We start from the raw sequence: 27353 nt of genomic DNA on the forward strand, positions 1-27353 counted from the left end.
ACTAGAAATAATTTGTTATCAGAGAAAAAAAAAAACAATTCAATCTAGCATAGTCAGATTAGAGCTTCCGTACAAAACATAAAATAGTAGCAGAGACATTTGTCCCTGATTTGGCTTCAAGTGGCCTCTGTGAGGAAAAGGCGGCATTGTCTATAATGCCGCTGACAGCACGTGCCATTTGTTAAGTGCACTTTTTGGTCCAAAGTCTAATTAGAAGTGTAGGCCACACATGTATGACCGGTCCTGAACCAATGTTGAAATGTTATTTGAGATATCTTTGAGTGATGTGCCAATACTTTCATATAGTAGCTGTTTGTAAGATAGGGTTAAGTATTTTTAAGATAATAATAATATATGTTGCTCAACACTAATTGCAAGATTTGACACTGTGACATTGACACTATGATCAAATGCTTAATAACTCCCGTTGTTAGATTTTCTGCAGCTGCGATCAAATTGGTCTCTATCAGACTGATTTATGTAATCGCACAATCCTGGATGGTGATTGCACCTTATAAAGCAAAAAGACAAAACGCCTCATCCTGCAGCACATTACGGGAGTGATAAAAGAACCTGCGTCACAAAGCACCGCTAATCCAAGAAACCTGATTTCAGAACATCATAAGTGCTTCCTGCAATTTGAGGCATTTCCCATCAGCGCACAGTCATACTGTCTCCCTGTACGCAGGCCGATCACTTTTTATTGTTGGAAGGTGTCCAGCTACAGGCTCACACACACAGTGAGTGAGGAAATCAGATTGCATCTTTTCCACATATCCATGGTCAGCACATAAAAGGGGCAGAGGAAAAGTGTGTGAGAATGAACCTTTCATATTTACCCAGTGACTTCCTTATGTGGAAATGCTGCCAACACACACATAATAGTGTGTGCATTGTGAATTCCAGTGTGGAAAAATGTTGTTTAAATACTTTTCCAGGTCAGTGATTTTTTTCTTTTTTCCAGCATTCTCATGTAGTGTATGCTTTGCTCTACACATACTTTTTGCACATGTGCTTGTATGTGCTGTGTTAACCATGCACCTATGCTGGTGTTACAGCAGCTCATAAAATATTCAACTGCTCTTCTCCTACATAATGCAGCAATGTCCCTGCACACAGAACTCGTTGCAGAGTTCGTCACTTCTGACCACTGTCAACTTTTCTCTCCTTTTAAATTTGGCGTCAAGTGATGCATAAAAACATTCAGCTTCCACTCATGACAGATGTTTCATTTCACCTAAACTCACCACACCCCTCAGGTGCACATTTTAAAATAGGACAAAGGTCATGAAATACTGACTGAAACATGTGGGTTTTTAAGTTCCTGTGTTCACATTATATTTAACATGTGCAATGTGTACAGCACAAAACCGCCGCCCCATGTCTGCCTTTTTACCTAAATAAGCACGTCAAACGAGAAGCGAAAACGTCAAACATGGAACAGAAACTCCTATCACGAGGAAACACAAGGTTTGCACCTTGCAGTCACGTCTGCGGTCTAAAGAACACTCGAGACATATATGCTGTCAAGCAAAACCTTGGTCAATATAGCTTTTATTTCAGCAAATCATACATACACTGTAAAAAAATGCATCTGTATCGTAACCTTAAAACACTATCAGAGCTGTGATGACAGTGTGATTGGTTGAGAGTGGCTACAGTGTCTGAGGTCTTCAAATGATTTGCATGTCATCACGCTCATGAAAACAGCACACTTTAAAGACTGAAATATTTCCCAGTTTCTAAAAAGTGAAAAGAAACTCAAAGTTGAAAGGAATGATGTGAGCAAAAAAAGAAAAGAAAAATAACCTACAGGACAGTTAGATGGCACTTTGCAAGTCTTAACATGGAATTTCAACTAATGTTTGATTTAAAAAAAATAAAATAAATGAAGCCCGACGGCAGATTGGTTATTGAAAAATTAACATAGTTGCTCAGGAAATCCCAGGTCTGCATAAACAGTCACAGGGCTCAGCAGGAATACACAAATCTGGGACTCTTACAGATATACACTATAAGTAGATAGAGCAGATCAAGTACAAATGAAGCTTTTAAAAACAAAAGAAAAAGCAAAACACTGTAAGATGATCCTTTTTTTTTTTTTCAATATATAAAGCTGTCTAAACCAAAGCTTCCTCTAGCCGGTGCTCTAATATATAAACCATTTTCGAACCCAGCAGAATGTTATAAGTGTTGTTTATGCCTTAACTGTTAAGTATAACTGTGCTTCTCTACATTCTAGCTATCCTATGTCACAAATCAAAATATCTGAAACATGGCCTATGTCACAAGACCGAAAAAACACAAGCCATACCAAAAACCCGAATGGTATGTTAGCTTAACAGCAAAGCCGCTCTTATGCAGCGTTAGCTTACGTCGGTCCAATTAGCATGCTTCACCTACTATCACCGCCCATCTCTCCTTACCAATAAAAGGCACACCTTACCCATCATCCCCCGCCCCCCCCCCCCCGCCAGACATTTTCAACAGGTCTGCATGGCTCTGTGGATTTTAATTACTGTGCAAGAGATTTATTCAGTTACATGGCGAGCATGAGACTCAAAGCAGACATTTCTAAAACACACCCAAACTAACTTTTGTCGGAGTGGGTGTTTGCGACGTGAGCTGTGACGACGTTTTCAAAAAAAGAAAAAAAAAAAAGGCCGGTAAACATTTCCATCACACAGATTTGTGGCTCACGCAGAGCAAAACACAACGCAAGCGACGTTTCATCTGTAAAACTTCTTAAGAACTGTTACTTTTTTTTTTTTTCCCAACCCTCCAGCTTTGTTATATGTTGAGTTCCAGAAAGGTTTAGCATCTGGTTTCTACAGACTGAAGCAACATCAAGTAGCATTAGTAATGCTACCACAAATCTGTTCCATCTTCTCTATTCATCCAACAATGGATTAGAAAAAAATAGATCATATTTCCCCCCCCCCCACCTTAACACCACCGGCCAAGCAGTAATTGTCTTTCCTTTGTTGCTAAGCCTTAGAGATAATTTAACTTGAATTGTATCCCAGTGAAAACAGCGAGCATGCCGGTTCTGATTGTTATCCAACTCACTGCTTTTTTTTTTGTTTGTTGTTGTTGCCTTGATTCTCCTAATGAAGCATGTCTAACTCTTATCTTGTTTTTCCACACAGTTACAGTCACAGTTACAAATCAAGATGAAAAGAAACCTAAAGAGTGCAATATTCTCTTATCTACATCTTCAACATCCCACCTATACACAGGAACATTTGATAAGGAGCAAAAAAGGGAGAGGGGGGGAGGGGGGGGGGGGGGTGTTGGAGGAAGAGGATGAAGGATAAAGGAATGAAGAAGGAGGAGGAAATCTCTTTAAACATGGCGCCTCAGGCATCAACACGCTCAGGCATCAGAGTGCAGCACAAGGACAGGACACACCAAAACATGGACTGTCCAATGAGGGGAGAGGTCTTCGCACACATGACCAAATCCGAAGCACTGGATTGGCTGTTGAAAAGTCCTTATAAGTTCTCTGGTTGGCTGACACACAAGTGAACAAGTGCCATTAACCGATCACATTTTATACTTAGAGAGGAAAAGAAATCATAAACATTTGCCTGGAATATCGTTTTGTTTTTTTTGAAGTTTTTTTTTTACTAATGAACAAACAATACACAGAGAGTAGTCCGTAGGCTGTTAGTACGATTAAGTATCTGCCCGGGGGAGTCACCTAGAAACGTGCAGTTTGACCAAACAAACAGTTTTTTCTTTTTTTTCTTTTCTCTTGCAAAATTACGACAGATATTCGTCGTTGTCGGCATCGTAGTCCTCGTCTTCGTCGTCCTCGTCGTCCATCCCTGCCTGGTCGTTGAGGACAAACGAATCTTCATCGTCATCCGTGAACAGCGAGTCCCCGCTGGCGAGGTCTCCGGAAGATTCCAAAATGACGCCTGGAAACATGAGAAAGAAAAACAAACAATTAAATTAAAGGTTTCAGAAACTAGCACGCTGACATAATGAGTGACACCGCTTTTACGTTTTAAAAGGACATATGAGCGTTTTAAAATTTAAGGTATATACATATGAGCTTCCAGCAGCCAGTTAGAACTAGCTTAGCATAAAGCAACCTGGCATTGATCCAGGATGATACTGTACCTTTAGGAATATGTTTTGCTGGAGTTAAAACAATAAATGTGCCGATGGAGGTAAATCAGACTTCTAAAGTAAAAAAAATATCACCTTTGCAGAAAGTCAGCTTTTATTTTTCCAGGACTTGTATTAAGGTAAGCTAACTAGCTGCAGGTCATAGCTTAAAATTAAGAGGGGAAAAAAGGTAAGTGGCATCAAGAATGTCCCTTGAAAAGCAAGAGAATTCACCTACTTCCTCCTGAGTTGATGCTAATATCTAAGGATAACACCCTCTATGATGCAAATCAACTATGTGTTCTCTTGTACAGAAACACACCATGTTCTCCTCAGAGTTTTGCTTACCACAGTTTGCAGGGCCGTGTGTGCGTGAGCCGGCCACCTCGTTGCCATAGTGATCCACACACCAGCACTGGCCACTGCTGCTATGACACTGATGGGACCTGTAGTAACCGTCCTCATCACAGGATGGCAGATACTGACCTATAGATACAGACATAAACACACATTCAGTGAATGAGGGAAACACACGGTGTGTTTATGTGTGTGTGTGTGTGTGTGTGTGTGTGTGTGTGTGTGTGTGTGTGTGTGTGTGTGTGTGTGTGTGTGTGTGTGTGTGTGTGTGTGTGTGTGTGTGTGTGTGTGTGTGTGTGTGTGTGTGTGTGTGTGTGTGTGTGTGTGTGTGTGTGTGTCTCACCGAGCAGTTTCTTCCCTGCTTGCTTTCTACTGATACCGGAGAGCTCTGCTTTACATGGGGAGTCTGAAAAGAAGAGACAAGGGACCGTGGTCAGAAAATGCAGAAGTCTGCTTTCTTTTCTTCTGTTTGTGTGCGTTTTGCTTCATTTCTGCATTTTGCCTCTTTTTTCTTTGTGATGTTTGTCATGCCGCTGTCTTTGCTATAACAAAAAGAAAGGTCTCATCTGTCAATGCAGTTTCTTTATGACCAAAAACTGCTGCTACTGCTACATACTGTATTTTAATGTGTTTGTTTAAAACTATAATCTTCTATTCTGCACATGATAAATGGGCTGTTTTGACTGAATAAAAGGTGACTTTTATTTCTTTCTGCAGAAGTTGGCTCATAACACAAGAAAAAGGTTCTTGTTTATTACAATGAGAGTCCTGATTTTTGAGTGTTAGCCATCTTTTCTGATGGTTTTGAATAAAACTGTACACACCAAATCTTACTCGAGATTTGTTAACGTTGCACAAGTTACAGTTTCTCGTTACACAGAAAAGCTGTGTCAGGGCAAAACTACTAAATATGTCTAATAGGTCATGAAAAGTGATTTTGTTTGTATGCATCGGGTGTCCTTAGGGATTTGGTTTGGCAGTCTGCTGTGTAATGTTGCCTTTCCCATTAATATAAGAATTTAATATGATAGGATACAATACGATATACGAATCAGTACACAGTGCTTTGACACGCTACGATATGATACGATACAATACACTTTATTGTCCCCTTGGGTATTTTGCATAAGATCTGCATAAAACCACCATAAAAAAAAAATGAGTATGACCCCATGACACTATTGCACACGACTATCAGCATGAGATACATTGCCATACTGATTGTGAGCAGGGCAATGCCACCACATTCAAAATGAATTAAGTATCATATTGAAATCATAAAGTTTGTATGGTTTTTATCAAAAGATATAGAGCCCAAAGCTTGATAATGTCTGTATTTGCATGTATAACTTGGTGTGAAGTGTTTTTATTTGCATGTGAGTCCATGGTGACAGCGTACCTGTGAATCTCTGGAAGCATGTGCACCACTCGGAGCCGGTGATAACTTTGTCTGTGTGCGTATCGCAGGATTGAAAGAAAGCATCGGAGCACGGCTCGTTCCTGTCCAGGTAGAGGCTCTTGATCTCTGATTGGTCCAGCTGGAGGTCAAAGTTTGTGTCCAGACGGGAGAACATCCAGCCCAGAGGGTCCTTACAGATGGGTGAAGCCCCGACCTCGAACTCTGCGAGGAGGAGAATGTTTTTTATTTTTTTTATTTTTAAAGTTTGAGAAGTTAGGTGCAGCCAGGTATGAGTTAGATAATGCGTGACAAAATGCATTTGTGATTTATTAATGCCCTGTGACTCACTGTTCTTCTCCGGCTTCTGGATCGTGACTCTCTTGTGGTCGCCGTTTTCGTGCAGCACTCTGAACCAGTCCCTCAGACGACTCACCACCTCCTTCAGGTCAGACTCACTGCAGACTGAGGAACAATAACATTAACACTTAATGATGATGAAAGGATGCTTTATTTCCCCCCCTTATCCCCTGTGGAAACCAAAAGTCAGATTCAGCAGCCCTGAAAGTTGCAGGAATCCAGTACCAGGGGGGGCTTTAGTTTTGTCAGGAGGGGGGGGGGGGGGCTTCACCAGGGGCTCTGACGCCCTGAAAGACCTTTTAATTAAACAGAATTTACTGTTTTCTTCTGGGAAGCATCCCAGCTTGCAGTGTGTGCAGCCATGTGTGCAGCCCCCGCGTACCTTTCTTCTCTGCAGAGCTTGGTTCAGGCTGAGCGGGGCAAGGACACATGCCAGGACACTTCACGGCGATCTTCTTTCCTGTGATGCACGCCTGGTAGTCCAACTTACACTGAGCGGGAGCGACAGGGACAGACGAGGAAGTAAAACCAGGATGTGAGTCTTATCAGGAGGAAATGTGACTGTAAGGTGCTCAGATGTGTTTATTATTATTATCATGGGTGAGAGATGAAGTGATTTGACTGTGTGAATGTGAATGTGTGTGTGTGTGTGTGTGTGTGTGTGTGTGTGTGTGTGTGTGTGTTTGTACCTTGGTGGAGTAGCTGTGTCCATCTGTGCCACAAACTGGAGCGGGGTGAACCACAGGGCAGGGTTTGCACTTTGATCCCGGGCTCTGGTACAAACTGGCATCTTTAAAACTAGAGAGGCGATTCAAAAGACTGAGTTTGCACACACTTAAACAACAGAGGAAAATATTTCAAATGAAAACCTTGTGATGAAAACCTAAACGAAATCCTACACAATGATAGAAAACTAAGAAAAAAGGAAGGTTTTGTGCAATGGTTGTCGGTCTGTAGTCAAATTTGAGGGGTGGGGTATACACTGCACTTTGCATAGTACTGTTTTCTAAGCATTTGGATTCAACGCTGTTTTCTCTCTCTCTCCTTTTTTTTTTTTTTTTACATCAGTTTCAGGAAACGAGAGGATTAGGATTTATGTGTGATTATTTTCTGTTTTCTTTCTTTGTTGCTGGAATTGTGTTGCTCCTGTCAGAATGGGAATTGAGGTCAGTATGGCATTTTACTGTCCTCTGTCCAGTCTGCAGTCTACCAGACAGACACACGCACACACACACACACACACACACAACACACACACACACTCACACAAAGCCCATTCATATCATTTGGCAGGACTTTCGTGTCCGTTGTAAGGCAGTGCCAATTCTGGGGTAATTAAACTAAAAAGTAATGTCACACAACAGTCACAAGAGAGCCGGGGCAACCAGTAAGTAGACCAGCTGGCTGGGGGGGGGGGGGGGGAACAGAGCCCACCCCTCTGGTGTAACTGTGTGAATAAGTGAACAAAAAGAAAAACAAGACTTAAAAGGAAAGACAGAGTTTTGATTTGCTGGTAATCCACTCTTATTTTATGTTTGATTTCAGGCTTTGTCATGAAAAACATGCAACTGAGGGCCAGCCTTAAACTGATGCCCAATTAAAAGTGTGTGTGCTGTTACCTAACTCTCCTCTGGCTGACACAGGCGGCAGTCCTCGAGTCTTCAGCCACACACACCTTGTGGCGGCTGCATTTGATCTTAAGACAGGGGTCTTTTGCCGGATCAAGGGCTAAAAAACACACACACACACACACACATACATACAAAAAATAGATAAACAGTCAGAAACATGCGATTAGTATTTGTCCAACCGCATCACAGCCTCTCTATTTTTAACTTGAAAGGACAATCGCTTTAGCACAGAGAAATCATCCAAGGTTACATTTCACTGATGTTCTTTGAAATCCTTGATCAATAAAAGTTCTGTTAGATCTTTCTGTGTGTGTGTGTGTGTGTGTGTGTGTGTGTGTGTGTGTGTGTGTGTGTGTGTGTGTGTGTGTGTGTGTGTGTGTGTGTGTGTGTGTGTGTGTGTGTTAAATCCAGCAACCCTCTGTTCAGTAACTGGCAATGTCTCTCTCACGCTGAACTCAAAGCTGTAATACCGTTAAGTACACTTACAGCTAAAAACAGATGGAACTGGTTTTAAAGGCTACTTCTGGCCTTACATCATCCTGTGTTCTCTCACCCAGAGCCTCAAACTGATCCCGGATCAGATCTCACAGCTGACGACCGTAGTAGGCTTTAAAGACCAGTGCTGACTTTAGATCTGAGGGTTCAGATCTTTGTCGGTTGAGACAAGCTGACGCTTTCTGACCGCTTGTCAGCCGTCAAGAGTTGAAGCTGTGCGCCGGGTCTGAGGCCGTCAGCTGATCTGGGAACAGTTTGTGAATGACCTCTGCTCTAAAGAACCTTACTGTAATCTGTGTAGCAGCTTTGGCAGATTATCCTGCCTCCATCCTCCAACGCACTGTCTAATGCCATTGTTTCATTGACATGCGTGTGCGTTAGGGGGCAGTTGTATGTGTAATGTGTGTGTGTTTGAGGATACAGTGAGAGTGAATGTGTGCGTGTCCTTATGTGCCTGGATGTGTGTAAGGGCTTATCACTGTCTCTGACACGATGGAAAAACCTGATGACTTTTCTTTAAGTAGATTTGAACTGGTTTGTGTGGTGAAAACATTGAAGGATTGCTTGGAAATAACCCAATTTATACAAATGCACATCTGACATATCAACAGTTATAGTGTTGAAAATGTCTAAATCAGACCTATGAAAGTTCTCACATGTCCACCAGCCTTTCCTTAACGCTGCAAATCCTGTTAGCTAATGAGTGAGTCACAGGGCTGGTGTATATTGGTTACCAATGTTTAGATCAACAAATGGTTTCAACGGTCTTGGTTGGTGGAAAAGACTGAAATGATCAGTTAAACATGGCAGTATAAGAAGGGTTAACCTAATGTAATTATGCACAGAGCTGTAGTGTCAAGTTACCTCAGCGAGGTTTTTGTTTGCTCCTGATTGTTTGTCTGTTCCGCCCCGTTTACATGAGCAGTGTTGGCAACGAGCATAGGTTTGGGTAATCACATTACAAGTAGACAGCCCTAAGTACAGGTGTGAATAGATGTAAGACACGTCACATAGGGAATGAGACTATCTACAGTGCTTTTGGGTGGTTTGTTTATTTGTTTGTTTGTTTTTAGCAGGACATTTAAAACACAACCAAACTAATGGAGCATGTTTATTTTACCTCAAATGTATATTCATCTTTGGTTTGTTGGATTGATGGGAGTATGTTATGAAGGGAACTTTTCCTGCTGTTTGTTTTCTTTACTTTTTCTTTTTACAAAATTGGTCTCCACCCTTATTACTATTTTGATTAACTAATCATCTGGTTTGTATTTAAGGAGCTGATCGTGTGCTGAGGACTGAGACCGTTTGGGGCGCTATGCGTGGGTTGTTACCCAACTTTTTGATGACTTGCCTTGTTTTTTTAAAGTTCTATGATGAAATAGTCAATTTAATAAAGGCTTTTTACTTTTTTTTCCCAGAAGAGAGCATTGGTTTTACCAACTATTTGAGTTCCATGTGCTTGTGTTTGAATGATGTCTTTATATAGATGTTTTCTTCTTGGGGGTGTGGCCCCCAATTTTCAGAAACTATCCCCTGAAGAAGACCTCTGGATGGAATTTTGTCGTTTAATACATTTTCTTGTAGCGTTGAGGTAGTGTTCAAACATTTATCCCTTTTATGGCTGCAATAAATAAAATACCAAATTTCGGGTTTGTTGTGTTTTTTTCTGTTTCCTGTCTTGTGTTTCTTCTTTGTTTGTTTGATCACAAAGCCAACTGCACAAACACTCCAGGCTCTCTTCCTCACACACACACACACCTTGATCGAAGGGCTTGGATGGAGTCCATGTTCCAGGCTCCTGAAAACAAGATAAACCAATGAAAAAGATTACAAGATAATATTCATATGTCATCCAGAGTGTAATACGTGACAGATGAAGCAGTGGTACAAACCTCCACTTCCTTTAGGAGAAAGCATGGTAAGGAGAGAAAAGTTCAGTTTGGTTACATTTCTCTTTTTTCTTTTTTTGTTGTTGAGTGGAAACTTTGCTGAATTAAATAAACTGATGGAAATAAAGGTAACATGCACCAATACACCATCAAATCAAAATAACATGGAGTAAGCAGTAATGAAGATGAAGAATGAGATAGGGTTGATGTTACGACTGCATGCAGATTTACGCTGCGTGCATAAAAAAGGCCCCCTGTGTTGCTTTCTTCTCATTGTACCTCCATATGCTGTAGCTCTTAATGGAAATATGTAAGAGGAAAAAAAACACATCAGCATGAACAGCTCGAAGATATCAAAGGAATATTTACGTTTATTTTTCGCCCCTTAAAAAAAATAAATTCAACATGAACTGTAATCAGAGACATCAGGCTTTCTGAACGAGGGTAAGCTGGAGACTCTTAGGAAGGTGAAGATGGGTTTAATGTCAGCCTTATGTTCTAAAATACTCCCTTCTTTGTTGAATTTAGAGAACAGCCTCTTTGCAGTGCATAGCAGAGGAGAAACACATTAACAAGCTTTTGTGGAAACTTTAACCTGCATCTGATTGACTTAAGCGCACAGTATGTAGATTCCACCACCAGGGGGCTCTTAATCAAAACAATAACAAAAGATGATGTCGAGACCTCCAGCCCCAATAAAAATGAAGTCTGCGTTAACCGTAGTCAAGACAAACGGACGAAACCGACCCGAGGAAGAGAAAACGTTTACCAACGATGCATCCAAGTTTCATTTACATGACGTTTTTTTAATCACAGCAGCACATACAGCAACAGTACGGCAGCTGTATGTGCTGCAATTTCTTACGCAGCGGTCTTTGGCGAAAAATCTGGTGTTTCCATGGCAACAATAAACATGTCTGTTATGGTGGCATCCACGAAAGAGCAGAGCTGTTGCAACTATAAAATTCTGGATTTATCTGGATTTGATAACTGTTGGAAATATTTGAGCTAATTTAAGTACTCAACAAAAATATATATATATATATATAACATAAGTTGCGATTAAATTTAGTGTATTTCAGTGTATTTCAATCCCTGAAATGAGAAGCTTCATGGTAAAATAAAAAAACAAGGCGCTAAGGAGAATACTTTAAAGCGTTATGTAAAGAACGCTTAAGAAAGCGTAAAATAAAGAAATGCAAATGTTAATTATTTTTCCACAACAAGAAAGTTGTTTTGACAGTCAAACTGAACACTCCGTTGCCTAGCTTCATGTGCTTCAACCGTCTAAATAAGGAGAGCACAAAGGTGAGTGATTTGCTGGCTTTTATTAGAAGGCCAAGAGGGAGACACACCCAAGGGTGCTGGCCTGTGATGCAAATGTAAAAGGAGCTTAAGAAACAGCGAGCGTGTGTGTGTGTGTGTGTGTTCTGACTAGTTCTGACTTGGTTTGGTTCTTTCAAACCCAACACTCTCTCATTTAGATACTGTGCAGTAGCTTGCTTTATTTATTTTACATCAACATTCATTTACTAGGTAACAAGATGATCCTTGTTGTCAGAATACTAATTCAAAGTGCACACACATGGCTTTAGCATCTTCATTATGTAGCTCAGGAAATATTGTCCCTCTGTCTTTTGGGTGTGACGCGCCAGAACACAAAGGAAGGAGGGGGGAAAGAGAAAGAGAAACAAAATGTTATCAGCAAAAATCCCACGGTGTATCTCTCCAGAGGAAAACATCTGAACCACCCGGTGAGAGCTTTAATTTTGATAATTGTTCACTGTAATACTGTTCAAATGTTCATGTACAGGATGTATCAGATTTAGTGAGTGACAATGTTTACATCTTATTTTTGTTAATTTTGGACATAGTTACATCACATAAATAAATGTGTTTAGTGTTCTCCTCAGCTGATTGGCTTAGTTTGATTAATGTGTCATTTTTTCTTCGTCAGGTTTGTCAGACATTCTTGTTTTTAAGTTGCAGTTTGAATAACATTTCCTGTATCGTCAACCGCAGAGGAAACAAATACAATGACAGGATCGCTGACCTGTATTTCGTGACATTGATGCATGTTTATGTTTGACTCAATTGTTACTGAACTCATACCAGAGTTTGAATCTTACAGATATGATTCTAGTAAAGATCAAGTGATATTGATTGATTGAGGTTCACTGATTGTCAAAATCAGGGCGGATATCGATGTTTAAAACGACAATTTAGCCGAACGCTGATTAATTTGGTTTTGACCACAAAAACACGTCAGAGTTTGTGTATGCCAACGGGTGACTTCCTCTTCCTCCCACCAAAAAAAACTATTCTCTGAATCAGTAGCTAGGTGTACCAGATGCCAGCATTACACTGACATGACACAACAGATAATCATCGGCTTCTGACTTTGTCTTGTAACACATCATTTGCCGATTGGCCGATGTCTGTCAGCAGTGCTGACATCAGCTGCTACCGATGTTAAATCAATGCATCTGTGCATCCCTAATATTGATACCTACATACAGAAATACTGGCCCTATAGGCACTCCATATAAGGTAATTTCTTGTTTTATTCATAAAGAAAAATTGCAAGCAATGAAGCAAACTCCTGCGCACTGTATGAGTTGTGTGAATACATTGGCAATGTCTATTTATCTATCTATCTATCTTCTTTTGAAAAAAAAAAAAAAGTTTGGTACTTTTCAATACCAGCATCATTAAAACAACAGATTGATAAGTATCGAAGTATTGACATTTTTACAGCCATATCCTCAACACATCAATGCAACTCACCGAGTGTTTCACCTGTTTCAATACTCTGGATGCTTCATTAGAGAGTCATTCATTATATGACCTGCTTTGCTGGGATATCCACAACTCAACCAGCCTGAACTGGTTCTGTATATAGACTGTATAAATAGATGAATGAAATAACAGCTTCTTAAAAGTGAAACTTAGACAGTTCAGAGCTCCCCCTGCTGACTGGCTGCAGTATAAGTCATAAACTCAGTTTCAATAAATAAGATTTGAGCGCTATAAACAGTGGTGAAGTGCGCTGTTCTGTGAGCGTAACATATCAAACACTAATACAAACGTAATTTAGCTTCCCATCGCAGTGGGTGTCTGCGTCAAAATGACAATCTGCTCTGTTTTGAATGGAGCCGACTCGGCGGACCTCAGGGATCTTTAGCATTTGATTGTTGAGTTAGATTTGTGTTTATGGTAAGTGAAAGGGGCGGGACATCAAAACCACTGCAGTCTAATGTGCAACTATAACTCCAAATATGTCAGCGACCATCGTGAGGGTTATTTTAGCTTCACTTTTCATCAGCCATGGCTATATACGGTCAATGGTTCCATCCTAATCATCTTCAGCATTATGTTAAGATATCCATAGATTCCACTTTATGGTTTGATTGCACATTTCATTCATGTATGTGCCACATGTCCTTATAGAATGTGACAAAAAAATATAGCTTTAACTGCCTCACTTTGTGCACTCTATGAGGTGAACCGGGTCGCCTCTTTCCTTTTTCCTCAGCTCTTATTATTTCCATTATTGCCGCCTCTTTCTTACCTCCTGTATTTCCACTACATGCTCTCAATAACTCATTATATCATGAATCATGCCTCTCTACTTTCTGCTCTGAAGGACAGTACTGCACTTTACTTAAACATGTGTAATATGAAGGGAATCCACATGCTGAAAGCTTTGCAGAGATAGAGCCAAAGAGAGAGGTACTTTTTGTTTCTGGACAAGACGGTTCCCCTCCAGCTCTGCAGACCATTCGGTCTGAATAATGAGAACATTGCATTATGGGGCCGAGCCCTCCAGACCAGTCAAGACAACAAAAGTGCTCGCGGTGTGATTTCATAATGGAATCAACGGATGCACGCAAAATGCACGCACACACAAAAGAACTCTGCAACACACACATACGCACAGCCACATACACACAGAACTCTAAAAAACCAAACAAACTTATCACCACAACACATACTGGAGTGCCAGAATCTGTCAGCACTACCAAACATCAAATAACTGGATGAATGCACTCCACTGCACATGCATGCAACCAGCTTCCCACTTTCCAAAAAACCACACACAAAATGAAAATAAATTGAAAGTGCGTCTAATGGCCTCCCGAGTCAACACTGAACATAAGAATTCTCCAGTTACTATCTTTCAATCTCATTACACCTTTATTTTTCCATTACAGTGTTGTCGCACATTTGCTAAAACCACAAACAAAGACGACAGTGTGCATACTGGTTTGGAGTTGTTTTACCTGTCAATAACTGCCTCTGACAACCACTTTTCTCACCTTTCCTTCCCTTCCCCGTCTCCTTGACGCCTTTCTCTCTAACTTCCTACAGCAGAAATATGTGCATGTTTTCATTGTACTGGCTCTGCTTGTCTTGCTCAAGCTTGTCGCCAGCATGCACACACACAAATACACACCGAGGTGCTTTGAAGTGGAAAAAAAGGCCTCCAGCTCTGTACCTCCCCTGCATCATTCACCCTCCACAGCTCAAGCAACACAGGACGGACATACAGGGTTTGAAAATCACACGCAGTTAGAGCAGCGGTGAGAGGAGAGGATGAAAGGTGTAATCTGTTCTGATGAGGCCGCTCAAAACAAGATTCTCTCCTATACCTAACATTTACGCATCACTCTCATCATCATCATGCATCATTCATCGTGTTTGTCCGTACTTCTTCTTCTTCCTCATCTTTCATCTTTACTCCCTTGCAGTGCTGAAAGCAAGCCAAGGTCCAGTACACGGAGCAGAATGTCCAAAAAAAACAACTTGTGATGGCACCAGTGCAGCTCAGAGCGCTCCAGGCCCCTCCAGCCATCCTTACAGGACGTACAGTAAATCAGTGGCCAAGATCTTATCTAGTGCACTTAACAGGAGACCCACTTATGGGCCTTGCTGAAAGATGAAAGCGACAGTAGCCTACATGCCTAAAATTTAAAATTTAAATCACAGAGAAGCAGGGCCCGGCACATACAACTAAAACGCTGGTGTAATGGATGGTTTTGCTTCAGTCGTGCAAGAAGGAAAAATGTGAAATTCTCATACTGTGCTGTTTCCTTTTTTTATTAGAAAGGTTATGAAAAGAGGTGCAAATAACTCAAGTGTTTGAAAAGACTTTTGTCCCATAATATAGTCTAATTCCCAAATGTCAGCATGAAAACAAAGTTTAATCATCAGTTTCGATTCCAATCAATCAATTCATCAATCCATCGTCACAATCTGTGCGTGGTGAAGCCTTTCTTAGTTAGCTACCAGCTAGTTTTAAGCTGTGAAGCAACAGATAATGGTGTAAGGATTTTGGTTAATGGAGACTGTTGTAATCTGCTGCCAGCAATGTAAACAGTTAGCATCAGCTAGCCTATAACAGAACTAGTGAAAAAAAAAACATTTTTAGTTGGCCATATGCTAAACTTACTCTATAAAGACTTTCTTGAAGAAACGTTGTGTTGTATCATGAAACTATTTTCCGCCACACCAATGCTAATCCTAGTGCCTGTAGCCTATAGCGCTCCAACACTGGTGTTCATTTCTGTTCTCAGGTTTTCAAACGCTAACTTAGCCATGAATTCCTGGAGAAAATATTGGCCTATTTTTTAAAGTATACGTCAGGAAATGTTTTTCAAGGTTAGGAGTCTGATTTAGCTTACTCAAATAACATTTGGTGTTTTTATTTAGCTTTCTGTAAAAAAATATAAAATAATGCTATTTAATGTATAACCAGCTTCAAAGTCCAAAAACATTGCCCAAGTGTCATAACATGCTCATGTAGTCCACTTCCTCTTTAACTTTCGATCGCATTTTAATATTAGCTTTGGCTTTTAGTTCCGTCAGCTAAGCAGCACCTGGAGTTAGCATGAGCAAAAGCAATTTCACTTTTTTTTTTTCTTTCTTTTTTTTTAAACAGGAACTTTGCTGTCTGGTACAATCTGTTTAAATAAATGATGTGTATATAACTATCTTCTAGCAACATCCTCTATGGAAAAGTAGGATACATTTAGACTAAGATGGATGTAAAAGAGCAGACTGATTTAATCCCTACATGTTCTTTTTCTTCTCACAAAGGTCATGTATACTTCTGTCTGTTACCTTGCAGTCCTACATCCCTGTAACCGTAGTCTTTATGTATCTCATTGGACCAGTTGATATATACTGTACATGTTTACAGGCAGTGCAGCATGTTTCAAACTGCTGACACCATTTAATGCAAACCAGCCCCTCCAGCTGTGACCTCTATATGCACAGTGTGACTCTGTGACAGTATCGGGATGTGTGCATGTGTGCCATTAGACGTGACCATATTAATCAGTCTGGCGTCAATTCTAACTAAAGTACAGCAAATATTGAGCTATTATTATAGATACACATACTGATTTACTTTGATAAGACTGCAGACACAGTCTTATTTCATCCAAATAATTTCTCATTTAATTGCAATAATGCCAAGCTACTTTTTAAATGTGCAGGTTTTTATTCTTTCTATAGCAGTGGAAACGTCCAATAGGGAACAAGTATGAAAACAGAATGGTAAGTAAGTTACCAAGACTGTCCTCTGTCTCTGCTTTCTTTTATTGTTTTGTAGAATACCTTTGCACATTGTGCCCTTAAGTCTCTATAAGATCTCACAGAGACAAACAGACAATCTGGGACACACAGCACCAAAACAGGAAATGAAATGCACGCACCTCTATCTCTAATGCCTGAGCCTCAAGGTTAAAACTCAAACATGAACGCACACAGGGCCGTCAGTTTACTGCCACTCACTCCACTGTGCCTCATCTATCTATCTATCTATCTATCTATCTACCCTTTCCCTCTTTCTTTCTCTCTCTCTCTAAATAGAACAGCACATGGCCAATCACATCTCCTCTCTGGCATTTGGTCCTGACATTCTATTTGCATAATCCAAATCCTGCTCAACAGTTGAACCTGAGGTGTATCACATGTGACCACCTGAGCCGGCAGGTTCCCGCAGCCTGAATGTGACGGGGGAAGGCAGAGAGGAGTAAGAGATAGGAAAAGGCTGTTGCGTATAAAAACATGAAAAAGAAAGTATTAAGGAGGCACTTGCCATAAACTTCAAGAGCAAGGTACCCCTTGCTTTCTGTTCTCTCTGGCACCAAATATAAAAAGGGTTGTACGACTCATTAATGCTGGTGTGTGAGAGCCAAGTGTATTTTCTCCGGTGCGTTGTTGTAAGTAAAAAAAGCCTGTTTCTCATAATTAATGTGTGTGCCCTTATATGTTAATACAAGCTTCTTTTTGTAGTGTGTCTGCTTGTGTGCGTGTGAATGAGTGCAAGCAGTAGTGTGTACAAATCACTTCTGCTTATGTGGGTCCATTTACTGCAAACTATGCTTCGAGGCAAGATATCGTCCAACCACACACGATCCATCTGAAACGAAGATACAACCTTTTTTTTTTTTAAAGACTTTTTACATTGAGTAGAATTTTAAGGCATCAATCTGCAGACAACATCTGCTGCTTATTATCTGTCATTAATAGGGCCACACTACTGAAGAAATAAACACTTTTCTTGACATATTTTGATGGATAATTTCTAGCGAATGATGGGTGTGCAGGTAAAGAGCATAAAAACATTCTATGCAGCAACCCGACAAGGGGCTGAAGATCTCGCGGGGAGCCTGATATCATATCATTTCATGCATCTATCAATAGCGACCACACAGCCAAACAAACAGTTGACTGTCAAAGAAACAGCTGGCCTCACTGAACAATCTAAAACGAATAAAAAAAACAAAGTAATTCAATGTATTCAGGCGCACCTGCTTGGCTGTGTCACATCTGGAGGAACGGTTTGTTATGCAGGGAAAGGGGGGGGGGGGAATGTGCCAGTGTTTCATTATCACATCCATTACTACCTTATTCTGTATCTGTCTGCACGTGCATATGGCCTCACTGCTGACTGTAAAAAGATGACAACTTTAGGCCAGCACCTATTGGTTTTATTTTTGTCGACACTGATTATTTCTTCAGTTAGTTAGTTGATCAAATGCAAAAAAAAGAAGGGTTTGCTCAATGTCATTATCCACAGTCTGAAGTGTTGTCATTGAATCTTTTTGTCCCAGCAAACTGGCTTAAACAGAGAGATTTTATTTACCGTCATAAATGACGAAGCTGCAAATCCATCTCACCAACACGTTTCACATTCACAACTCATTCATTATCAAAACTGTTTCCTTCCCGTTTCTTTCGATCAACTTATTGATAAATTCGCTCATTGTAGCAGCTCAAACTAACATGGTGAAGTTATGAACTTGAAGACTGAATCTTTGTAAATCCTAGTCCTGACCAAACTGAGCCGACAGTCCCTGTTGTTATGTTTACTTTCCTGCTCCATGGACAGGTGGCAGGTGCTCTGGAGAAGGAAGGGAGGGACTGTGCTGTCCATCAGGACTTGACTCCAACCGTTCAATTTATAGCACATTTGGTTCCTCACCCAATCCGCTTGGATCGAGGGTTTGGTCTCCAAAAACCTGCCACGCGTGATCATCAGTCAAGATTCAAGGCTTTGCTGCAGCCACTCAGGGCTTAAGCCTCGTGAGCTGGCTGGCCTTGCACGGTCGGTAGTCTATGTGCCATGAACACCAGGAGCCGGCAGCATTACTCACCTTATATAAACATGTCAGTCAGGGTAATGGTGGCTGACAGCACCAAGACACTCAGCAGAATGAAGCAGATCAGTACCAAGAATCAATGCTACAAAATGTTCCTTTATTATCCCTACAGGATGTTTACACTGCTCGTGCTCTACTTTGTGCCCTTTGTATCTGTGTTACATGCTGTTTTTTTTTTGTTTTTTTTACATTACGATTGTAGGCCTGTTTCCTTTTTTATAACACACAAACAAGAATCAGAGAATGCGTAAAATTACTTCCACGCGATGATCATCCTCTGGTTTCCTAACATCACCCCGTGTAAGGTTGTTATTGCTTTAAAGAAAATAAATCCTCCAGGTTTCCCTGCTGCGGGCTGCCTCCCTCACACCTGCCCATAATTAGGCCCCATTTTCGGGTACTCAGTGTTGCCTCTGTGGCGATGTGCGTTCGTGTGTTTCTCAGAGGCCTTGTAGCTCTCTCCATGCTATCGCTAAAACACGGTCACGGGAAAGGATCATCTCAGCCTCGTTAGTGTATTTACTGTCTCAGTGGATCTGGAGATAAACCTGTGACAAACACCACAACACAACGGGCCCCGTGACGCGTCGCTTGGACACAACGAGAAAACGAGGAGCGCATGATCACAAGCCAATGAGGGGTGGCTATAGGGGAGAGCAAAGAAAGGGGGGGGGGGGGGAGCTGTAAATGAGATAATGAGGAGGGAAAGGGAGCTAATAATATGACTTACATCTCTGAATTTATCCCATCTTCCGGCGAGCCACTTATCATCCAAAAAATTGCCGCTGTCGGAGCGAGCGGAGACGTGTCCAAAGGCGACGGCGCACACACACAGCAAGGCGACGCTCAGCATCTGCGGACACACAACAACAGCACGGAGAGAGGAGGACATCAGAGCGGGCTGGAGGACACTGCATGTGTGTTAAAAAAAAACAAAAAAAAAAACAGGCAGTTCAATCGGAATTCACGCTAACAAAGAATGCTAATCGATAGCGCTGAGTGTTCATCACGCGGGGGTGTTTTTTTTGTTTTTTTTCTCCCTCCTACCTTGTCGCATCAACCGCTCTCCAGACTGTTTGTGCTCTCTGCCGTTTTCTGTCACTAGTAATAGCAGCGCTCGCTCTCTCTCTCTCTCTCTCTCTCTCTCTCTCTCTCTCTCCGCACCGGCTGTCTATGCGCAGCAGAAAGTGGGAACGCGCATGGCACCGTGCGCGCGCCTTCCTCTTCTCTCCTCAGTGCGGAGGAAAGAGTCATGATGGCTCACTGTGAGCTGCTATCAGGCCACCGCCGAAGTGTCCCACACTGATTACCTTTTATGACAAATAACATAAATTGCCATGAAGGTTGATAGAGTCACATGACGGCAAAAACACACAACCTTGCAAATCCACTTCAAATATATAGTTTCTTTGTCAAAATGAATGTCTTTGTGTTTGTGTTTGTGTGTGTTTTATTTGTCACACTTTCTGATTAGTTATGTCCATCACATGGGAGCTGTTCATGCTTGTCTGGGCAATAGTGACTCGTGGGACTTTCAAGAGAAATTCCTGGCAGAGGTGAGCTCAGGACTGTAAATTGATTCTACAAAATAACATGGTGGTTTCCATAAGAAATGCCCCTAAATGGCCCTCTCAGAATGATTTGTAGAGGTGGGTGGAACCGCTTTCCTGTTCTTTCTGGGACGTGTAAAAGCCCCAAACATTCTTCCCTTCGAGTTGTGTGTGTGTTATTGGAGGTGGGGGGGGGGGGGGGGAATGTAGTTGGTGCGGGTAGACATACAGATGGGCGAAAAATTCCAGAGAAAACACTCAAGCTTTTGGGAAAGCGCTTCAATTACGCCTGGATTTGATTTCTAAACATCTCAAACCCAAATTAACATTTATTTCTCTAAATTTAGAGCACTGTCAAACACATCAGGTCAATATTGCCCAATGACTCTTGACTACACAAAAGGCCAAAGAGTATGAATCATATTATCGAATTGCTCATCAGTGAATTAAGTGACCTCCTCATGCCCTCGATGGACGCACTAACTGAGATGTTTGACTGCTCATTTATTCAGTGTCTTTATGCCATTTGTTTAACCAATCTGTATGAAGCTGAGCGACATGAACAGACGATGAGAGAATGTTTTGAAAATAAAAGAGCCAGAAATCCCTGGGAAGATGGAGAGCATGCTTGAGAGTATTAATATTATAATTCACTCTCTTCACAGAGAGGCCTGATGGTCAAGAGGGTCACAGCATTATTATGCAGAGCTACTGTAGAAAGCAACCTTGACCTCAACTCCATATCTTCAGAAGAAGAAAAGGGAAGAGATGAGGGTGTGTGTGTGTGTGTGTGTGCATGTGGAAAACATGACAGTGTGCAGATATTTGAAAGTCAAATTCGAATTATGAAGCATGCATGACTGCATCAGAGGGACACAGGAGGTTGTATCTTGGTGCTGCGCACTGTTGAGATGCTAAATGGATGGTCAACTGCATGAAGACTCAAAGGTAGAGACGAGTAAAAAAGACTGTTTGATGTGAGTTTTGCGCTCACCCCATAAGGGAGTGTTCAGCTTGTAAACAGGAAGCTGGTCGTAAAGGAGTGGTTGTGGTTAAAGGAGAAGGATGAACTGATCTTCTTTGAAGCATGCTTTGTTCTCTCACATCAACAACACGAGAGCTCATCTCGGTTATGACAGGATAATTGTGAAGAGGGAGGTGTGCAGGACTGCGGATGACGCTGCCATTCTTTTACGAGTTACTGTTAGCTTTGGCTTTATGACATTTGTGCAGATGAGAGCAGTAAAAAGAGGTGTTTTGTGTGAGAGTGTGAGTGTGAGTGGGTCGTCCAGCCCAGGGGTTCATACATTATTCAGTCTCAGACATTAAAGATGTAGATGTAGATGTGGTCAGAGACATATGCAGGAGAGACACACGGGTTGCTCACATACACAAAGACACGCACATATCCAGACAAACAAGCACAGAGACGTGTGTTGTTGCCTAATGAAACAACATAGATTTTTCATTCTGCTGTAGTTTGATTTTTCTCTTTTTCTCCTCCTTTGAGTAAAATTCATGAGCATCACACATTGTTGACTCAATCCCGGCACAGACTGAGAGAGAGAGAGAGAGAGAGATGAGAGAGAGAGATGAGAAAAAGGAGAGGTGAAGAAAGGAATGAAATGAAGAAATGGGAGAAAAATAATGCATTGTGTTTGTGTGTGTGTGTTTGGATAGAGGCATGAAACGTCTCAAGGAGCTGAGATTTCACAGCCCAGTGACTCTGTCATTGTGCACCTGCTCTCTGAGACAGTAGGAGGGAGGAAATGAGAGGAGAGAGAGAAGGTGAGAGGGTTTGAGGTAACAGAGAGTACAAAATCCATCAAGATGGAGTTAGGGATGAGAGTACCAAAGGAATTTAAAGAAAATAAAATGTTATAATCATTTTGTGTATTTAACTTTGATAAACATTGCCAAAACATTGCAGCCTTTATGTGATTGCTCTATTTTTTTTTTTTTTTTTGGGGGGGGGCTATTATTATTTAGAGACAGATCAGTAGAGTAGAAGATGGGGAGAGAGAGAGAGAGAGAATGTGACATGTGGGACCAGAGGCACAGGTTGGATATGAACCTGGGCTGCCTGCCCGGCCCCTGTACAGTACATGTAGCTAGCACACTAACCACTAGGCTACCGGCTTCCAATTGTTCAATACTATGGTTGTAATTATTTAAATGTAACAGATTTATCTCTTTTTTTGCATTCTGAAGATTTTGGAACCAGCATGCAGAGACTTGCTGAACATGAGCCCCATAAGTGAATCTGGATGTTGATCACTCTGACTTCTTTATAAAGTAACTTTGTGCACAGGTGTAATGTCATGCTGGAACACTAAAGGTCCCAAAACTAGGACGACTTTAGCAATTTGTATTAAGGTACACATATCCAACAATAACACTTTGTTTTTAAGCATGTAACTAAGTAACATGTTACCCTTCACCAGTCAATATAAAGTACAAATGAATGCCTTATTCAGCATTAACAGATAAGATAACAATCATCCATTATTGGTCTGAAGAGGGGAAATTCAGGTTTTGCAGTAACTCCAGAAAACAGAATAACCAAGTAGATAAACTAAAGGTAAATAAAAACAGGAATCTATAATGTGAATAAAAGAAACTGGTATAGAAAGGAGTAAAGTGAACTATACAGAACTATGAAGACAAGCTGCAGTAAATGATGAGTTAAAGTGACAAGTGGTGCTTTAAAGCGACTCAGTATGATTAATAGCAGCGGGTTATATAAACAGCATCAGAGTCAGGTCAGTGTAACACATACAAGTGTTTACCTCAATAACCTTCTTATTACTGCTCATTGATTGTATGTAAAGATGTTGTTGTGCTTATATTACAATGTTGATATGCTGTGCTCGGGAAAATGATTTTTTTTCGACACAGCCTGCAGCCTGCAGCCTATAAGAGAATTAAAGCTGTGCTGAAAATCAGAACAACAGCACTCTCTAGCATGTGATAACGCTTAAATTAAGAGTCAACATGCTGCGCACACGCATGCTTATTGACAACTAGTTTATGGTGAACATGTGTGACATAAAAAGTATTGACAGATGACAGATGATGAGTTTTAAGCAAAGGTGTTCTTCACAGCCGACATTTTGACTTGTAACAGAAGGAAAACTATGCAGCATTCAAAATACCAGAAGGGCACTAAACATTTCCCCCCCAGCACTCATTTAAACGAAGCAAGAACAGGGAAGGCTACAAATAATAACAATTAATCAGTGCCATGAGGGTATATCAGGAAGTCTTCAGGGAGCCAGCATTATATGAAAATGCGTTGGTGTGTCAAAATCTCTGCAGTGAAAATTTAACTTCCAGAAGAACTAAATGCAATTCAACCATAATTAATTCTATTCTATAATCTATATTTTTTTTACATGCATTTGCAGCAGCTTGTAAAATGAATGAAAGGCTCTCTTTTTAATCAAAAAGTACCTGATGACAGGTTTCTATACACTTGTAGAATATGTCTCCCTATCTCTGACTCTATTTAATAAACATTAACGTTATGTGATGGTTGGAGATGCACGGAGCTCTACATTTAGGGCCGATTCCGACACAGATGTTTGTTTCATGACTTCTTTTGGTGTCAGACTCCTACAATGCTGACATTCCCTCTCATGTTTGACAATGAAAACAAATCAGAGTATGTTCAACAGGTGGCTTCATCTTCCCCGATAAAATCGCCTTCTCTGACATTGGTCCCTGAGGTAGGTTTGTGTCACATTGGAGTATTTCATTTAATAAATACTTTCTCCCGCTCTCTTTCTCTGTCCATCAAAAGAAAGCTAATGGAAAATGAAATCAAACAAGAGGAACATTTGGTGTGTGTAAATTTTAAATTGGATTTCTTGTATCTTGTCTTCAGAGAAATGAATTGTCTGGGTTGTGTTGCTTTCACTTTAACTATACTAACAGTTTCACTTCACCAGAATGAAAAAAAAAAAATGTTGTTTGTTCGGTTTGTACGTTTTTGTGTCAGGAGCATTTTAGTTGTGGGTGTGTACACATGCACGTGTAGGCGTGTGTGAGCGAAATCGTTTCAGACTCGGCTCTGGATGTGTGAATGTGTGTGTTTGTGTTTTATGGACAAGATGGAGAGAGAGAGAAAGAGAGAGAGAGAGGGTGTGTATGTTATCTTGCAGAGCAGACGTTTTGAGCATAGCTGTGACTATAAGGTCAGTGTGAGTCCTGTGTTTTAGCCCCAGGATGAAAAGCTAATAGCAGAATAATGACAGAGGGGGAAACTGCAAACAGGAGATAAGGCCGACAGAAACAAAATGGCCATCGTTGAAAGGGTGCTGATTACAGAGCCAGGGAGCGAGCACAAGGGAGGGAAAGAGGCTAGAAAGAGGGAGAGGGAGAGAGAGAGAGAGAGAGAGAGAGAGAAAGAGAGAGAGAGAGAGGAGAACAGAGTAGAATAGGTTGTGTAGGAAAAAGGATGGATTGAGGGTCTGACCTGTAAGTCCTTCTGTGACCCAAAAAGCACCAAAAGCTGCATCCTTCACTTTTAGATTTATTACAGTGTAGAAATGACACTTTGCATGGATGCTTCCTGAAAGCATAGCAGTGTTTATGTCAGTTAACATTGAAATATGCATCTAACATTTGTTTTCTCACAGGAACTGTTAAGAGTTACATGATTGTGCAAGAGAAGAGAACTTTAATTTGTTGTGAAAGGTAAACTTAACCTAACAGCTGATCAGTAGATCAGTGCATTGATGAGTCACTGGAGTATCATGAATCCACCAATGGGTAACATGCTGCAGACTGTGCTAACGGTGTTTGTTCCCCCCCTTGTGGCGATCATTAGACATTACACTCAAAGAGCAGAGGGGCAAAAATGAAGCACACATTAAAAAATCAAACGAAACATGATTTTTTTTTTTTTTTTTTTAATGTGCATTTTGAAATGAGGAATGTAAATTATATTTCATTGTAACAAAATAATTGGTGTTTTATCACATTATATTTCATCTGTATTATGCACATACTATAAAACATAGAAAGGGAAACACAAATCCTTGGCTTCCTCTCTTTGGGCAGTGACAGGCAAGCTGCTGTTCAGTTCATCATGAGCATTATTTAAATTTCTTCTTGCTCAGATTTACTCCAATGGTAGAAAGAAGAGTGTGGTTTTAAAAAGCTGTTGTCTTAAAATACATAACTATAGCCTGCATCGGAGGTGCCCAACCTCCCCCCGTCTTGTATCTATAAGAAAAGCATAGTTGCCCCAGAACCCACATGGAAAAATAGTGACACATTGCTGTCAAAAATTAACATAAATTGTAATAATTTTAATTGATAACTTAATCACTTACTTCAACATGTAAAAATCATATTTTGACAACCTCAGAACAGAAAAATATGTAATTTAAAGTTCAGTGTACTTCCAAAGTTTTCTTTGCCTCCACTAACACGAGTGAATAAAGTATTACCACTGAGTTAAATTCAAACATAAAAAAAGAGTGCAATAAAACAGAGTAAGGTTGGATTTATAACATGCCTGTTGTAATGGATTGCAGTACCACTCTGTTTAATTACCTTCAAGACACTTTGCCTACTCAGTACACTGTCAGCTTCCATATGGCTCGCTCCACACTCACACGTAGTTTTCTCAATCATGACAGGGACATTTTTTATGAATACACTTGGCTTTCCCCATCATTTAAACATGCTGCCATGCCTCATGAAGTTCATGCACATCAGGCATCAATTGCCTTTAGCCACTGCTAAGCTCTTTATGCACTCTATGTTTTTTTTTCTTTTATGCACTTCTCTGTCTGTGTCATGAGCTGGTTCTGTGCAGGAGTGACCACACTTAAACCATCATACAGTCTATATGAAACCAAGGAGCCATCACCATAGTAACATCATTCACAAGCACAATTTATTGACCTTTGACAGTTTTCTTTGTTTTGCAGCCACGTGGCTCAAGTATAAATCAATTGATGATCGAACACCATCAACACTTAAACAGTGTGTGGGAATGTTATACATGATGACCTTTTGTAATATCTTGTTTTTATACGATATAATGTTTGAGAACTTTGTATTATTCATGATTCATTGGGTGTTGTTTTTAATTGTTTATATTGTTCGGTGGCTGGGAAGTGCAAAGCAAAATGACAGACTTGAGATGAATTTACATTTTGAAAAACAAAATTACAAAATCCAAAACACATTTACCAAGGACAATTTTTTTTGTTATTGGTGAAAGTGTTTTGGTTTTGTAATTTTGTTTTTTTCAAAATGTAAATTTGTCTCACATTTTGTCATTCACTTCCCAGGCACATGTAGTACATTGTAATGTATGTTTTTTTTGCCTGCTCTGGGACCACATATGTGAATTAGCTGTATAGGCAACTCTTAACTTATAAACTAAAAGTAAATGAACTTTCCTAATATGTTTAGCAGAACGGTTATCGCCATGGTTTCGGGGGTAGCTTGATGCACCAAGTCCTTGTCTCCATAATATTGTTAAAGCTCACACCATTCAGTCGTTTGCACAGACGACATTCTGTGTTCAATAAAGTCAACATGTTCACACACTAAAACATCTGAAGCAACAGCGTGTGCAATACATCAGATCGTGTTGAAACATTTCCATTGGTAAATTCAGTGAAAGAAGACCTTTTTAAGTTCTCAAGCTAACAACTGGACCTTCAATGTCCTCACGAGTTGTTCTCAGATATCTTATAATGAAAGATGTCTGCAATCTATTTCAGATCGCTAAACTGCTTTCAATGACAAGTTTTTGAAAAAATGCATTACCCAGGTCTGCACACACTTGAGCAGAAGACAACCATGTGAACTTAACACCTGCATACTTACTTGTTTAATTCACCTAACACTAGTTGCATTAC

General features: G+C 40.6%; 1 protein-coding gene across 3 annotated transcripts; it reads right to left on the minus strand.

Annotated features, from left to right (window-relative positions):
* Positions 1 to 1537: 1537 nt before the first annotated feature.
* spock3 (SPARC (osteonectin), cwcv and kazal like domains proteoglycan 3) lies at positions 1538 to 20091 on the minus strand. 3 transcript variants are annotated; one of them, XM_065958075.1, is made up of 11 exons: positions 19967 to 20091; positions 19650 to 19772; positions 10117 to 10156; positions 7849 to 7957; positions 6919 to 7027; positions 6612 to 6720; positions 6221 to 6334; positions 5873 to 6094; positions 4817 to 4879; positions 4465 to 4602; positions 1538 to 3923 (listed from the first exon to the last, which is right to left on the minus strand). In XM_065958075.1, exons 2-11 carry the CDS (start codon positions 19770 to 19772, stop codon positions 3766 to 3768), a joined length of 1185 nt encoding a protein of 394 aa, XP_065814147.1. In that variant the 5' UTR covers positions 19967 to 20091; the 3' UTR covers positions 1538 to 3765. The 3 variants fall into 3 exon arrangements, with proteins under 3 accessions (XP_065814147.1, XP_029131296.1, XP_065814142.1); XM_029275463.2 differs by having other exon boundaries at positions 19650 to 19830; positions 19967 to 20058; XM_065958070.1 differs by lacking the exon at positions 19967 to 20091 and having other exon boundaries at positions 19650 to 19950.
* Positions 20092 to 27353: the final 7262 nt, after the last annotated feature.

This window comes from Labrus bergylta, chromosome 1 (genome assembly GCF_963930695.1).
Source record: "Labrus bergylta chromosome 1, fLabBer1.1, whole genome shotgun sequence".
NCBI lineage: Eukaryota > Metazoa > Chordata > Actinopteri > Labriformes > Labridae > Labrus > Labrus bergylta.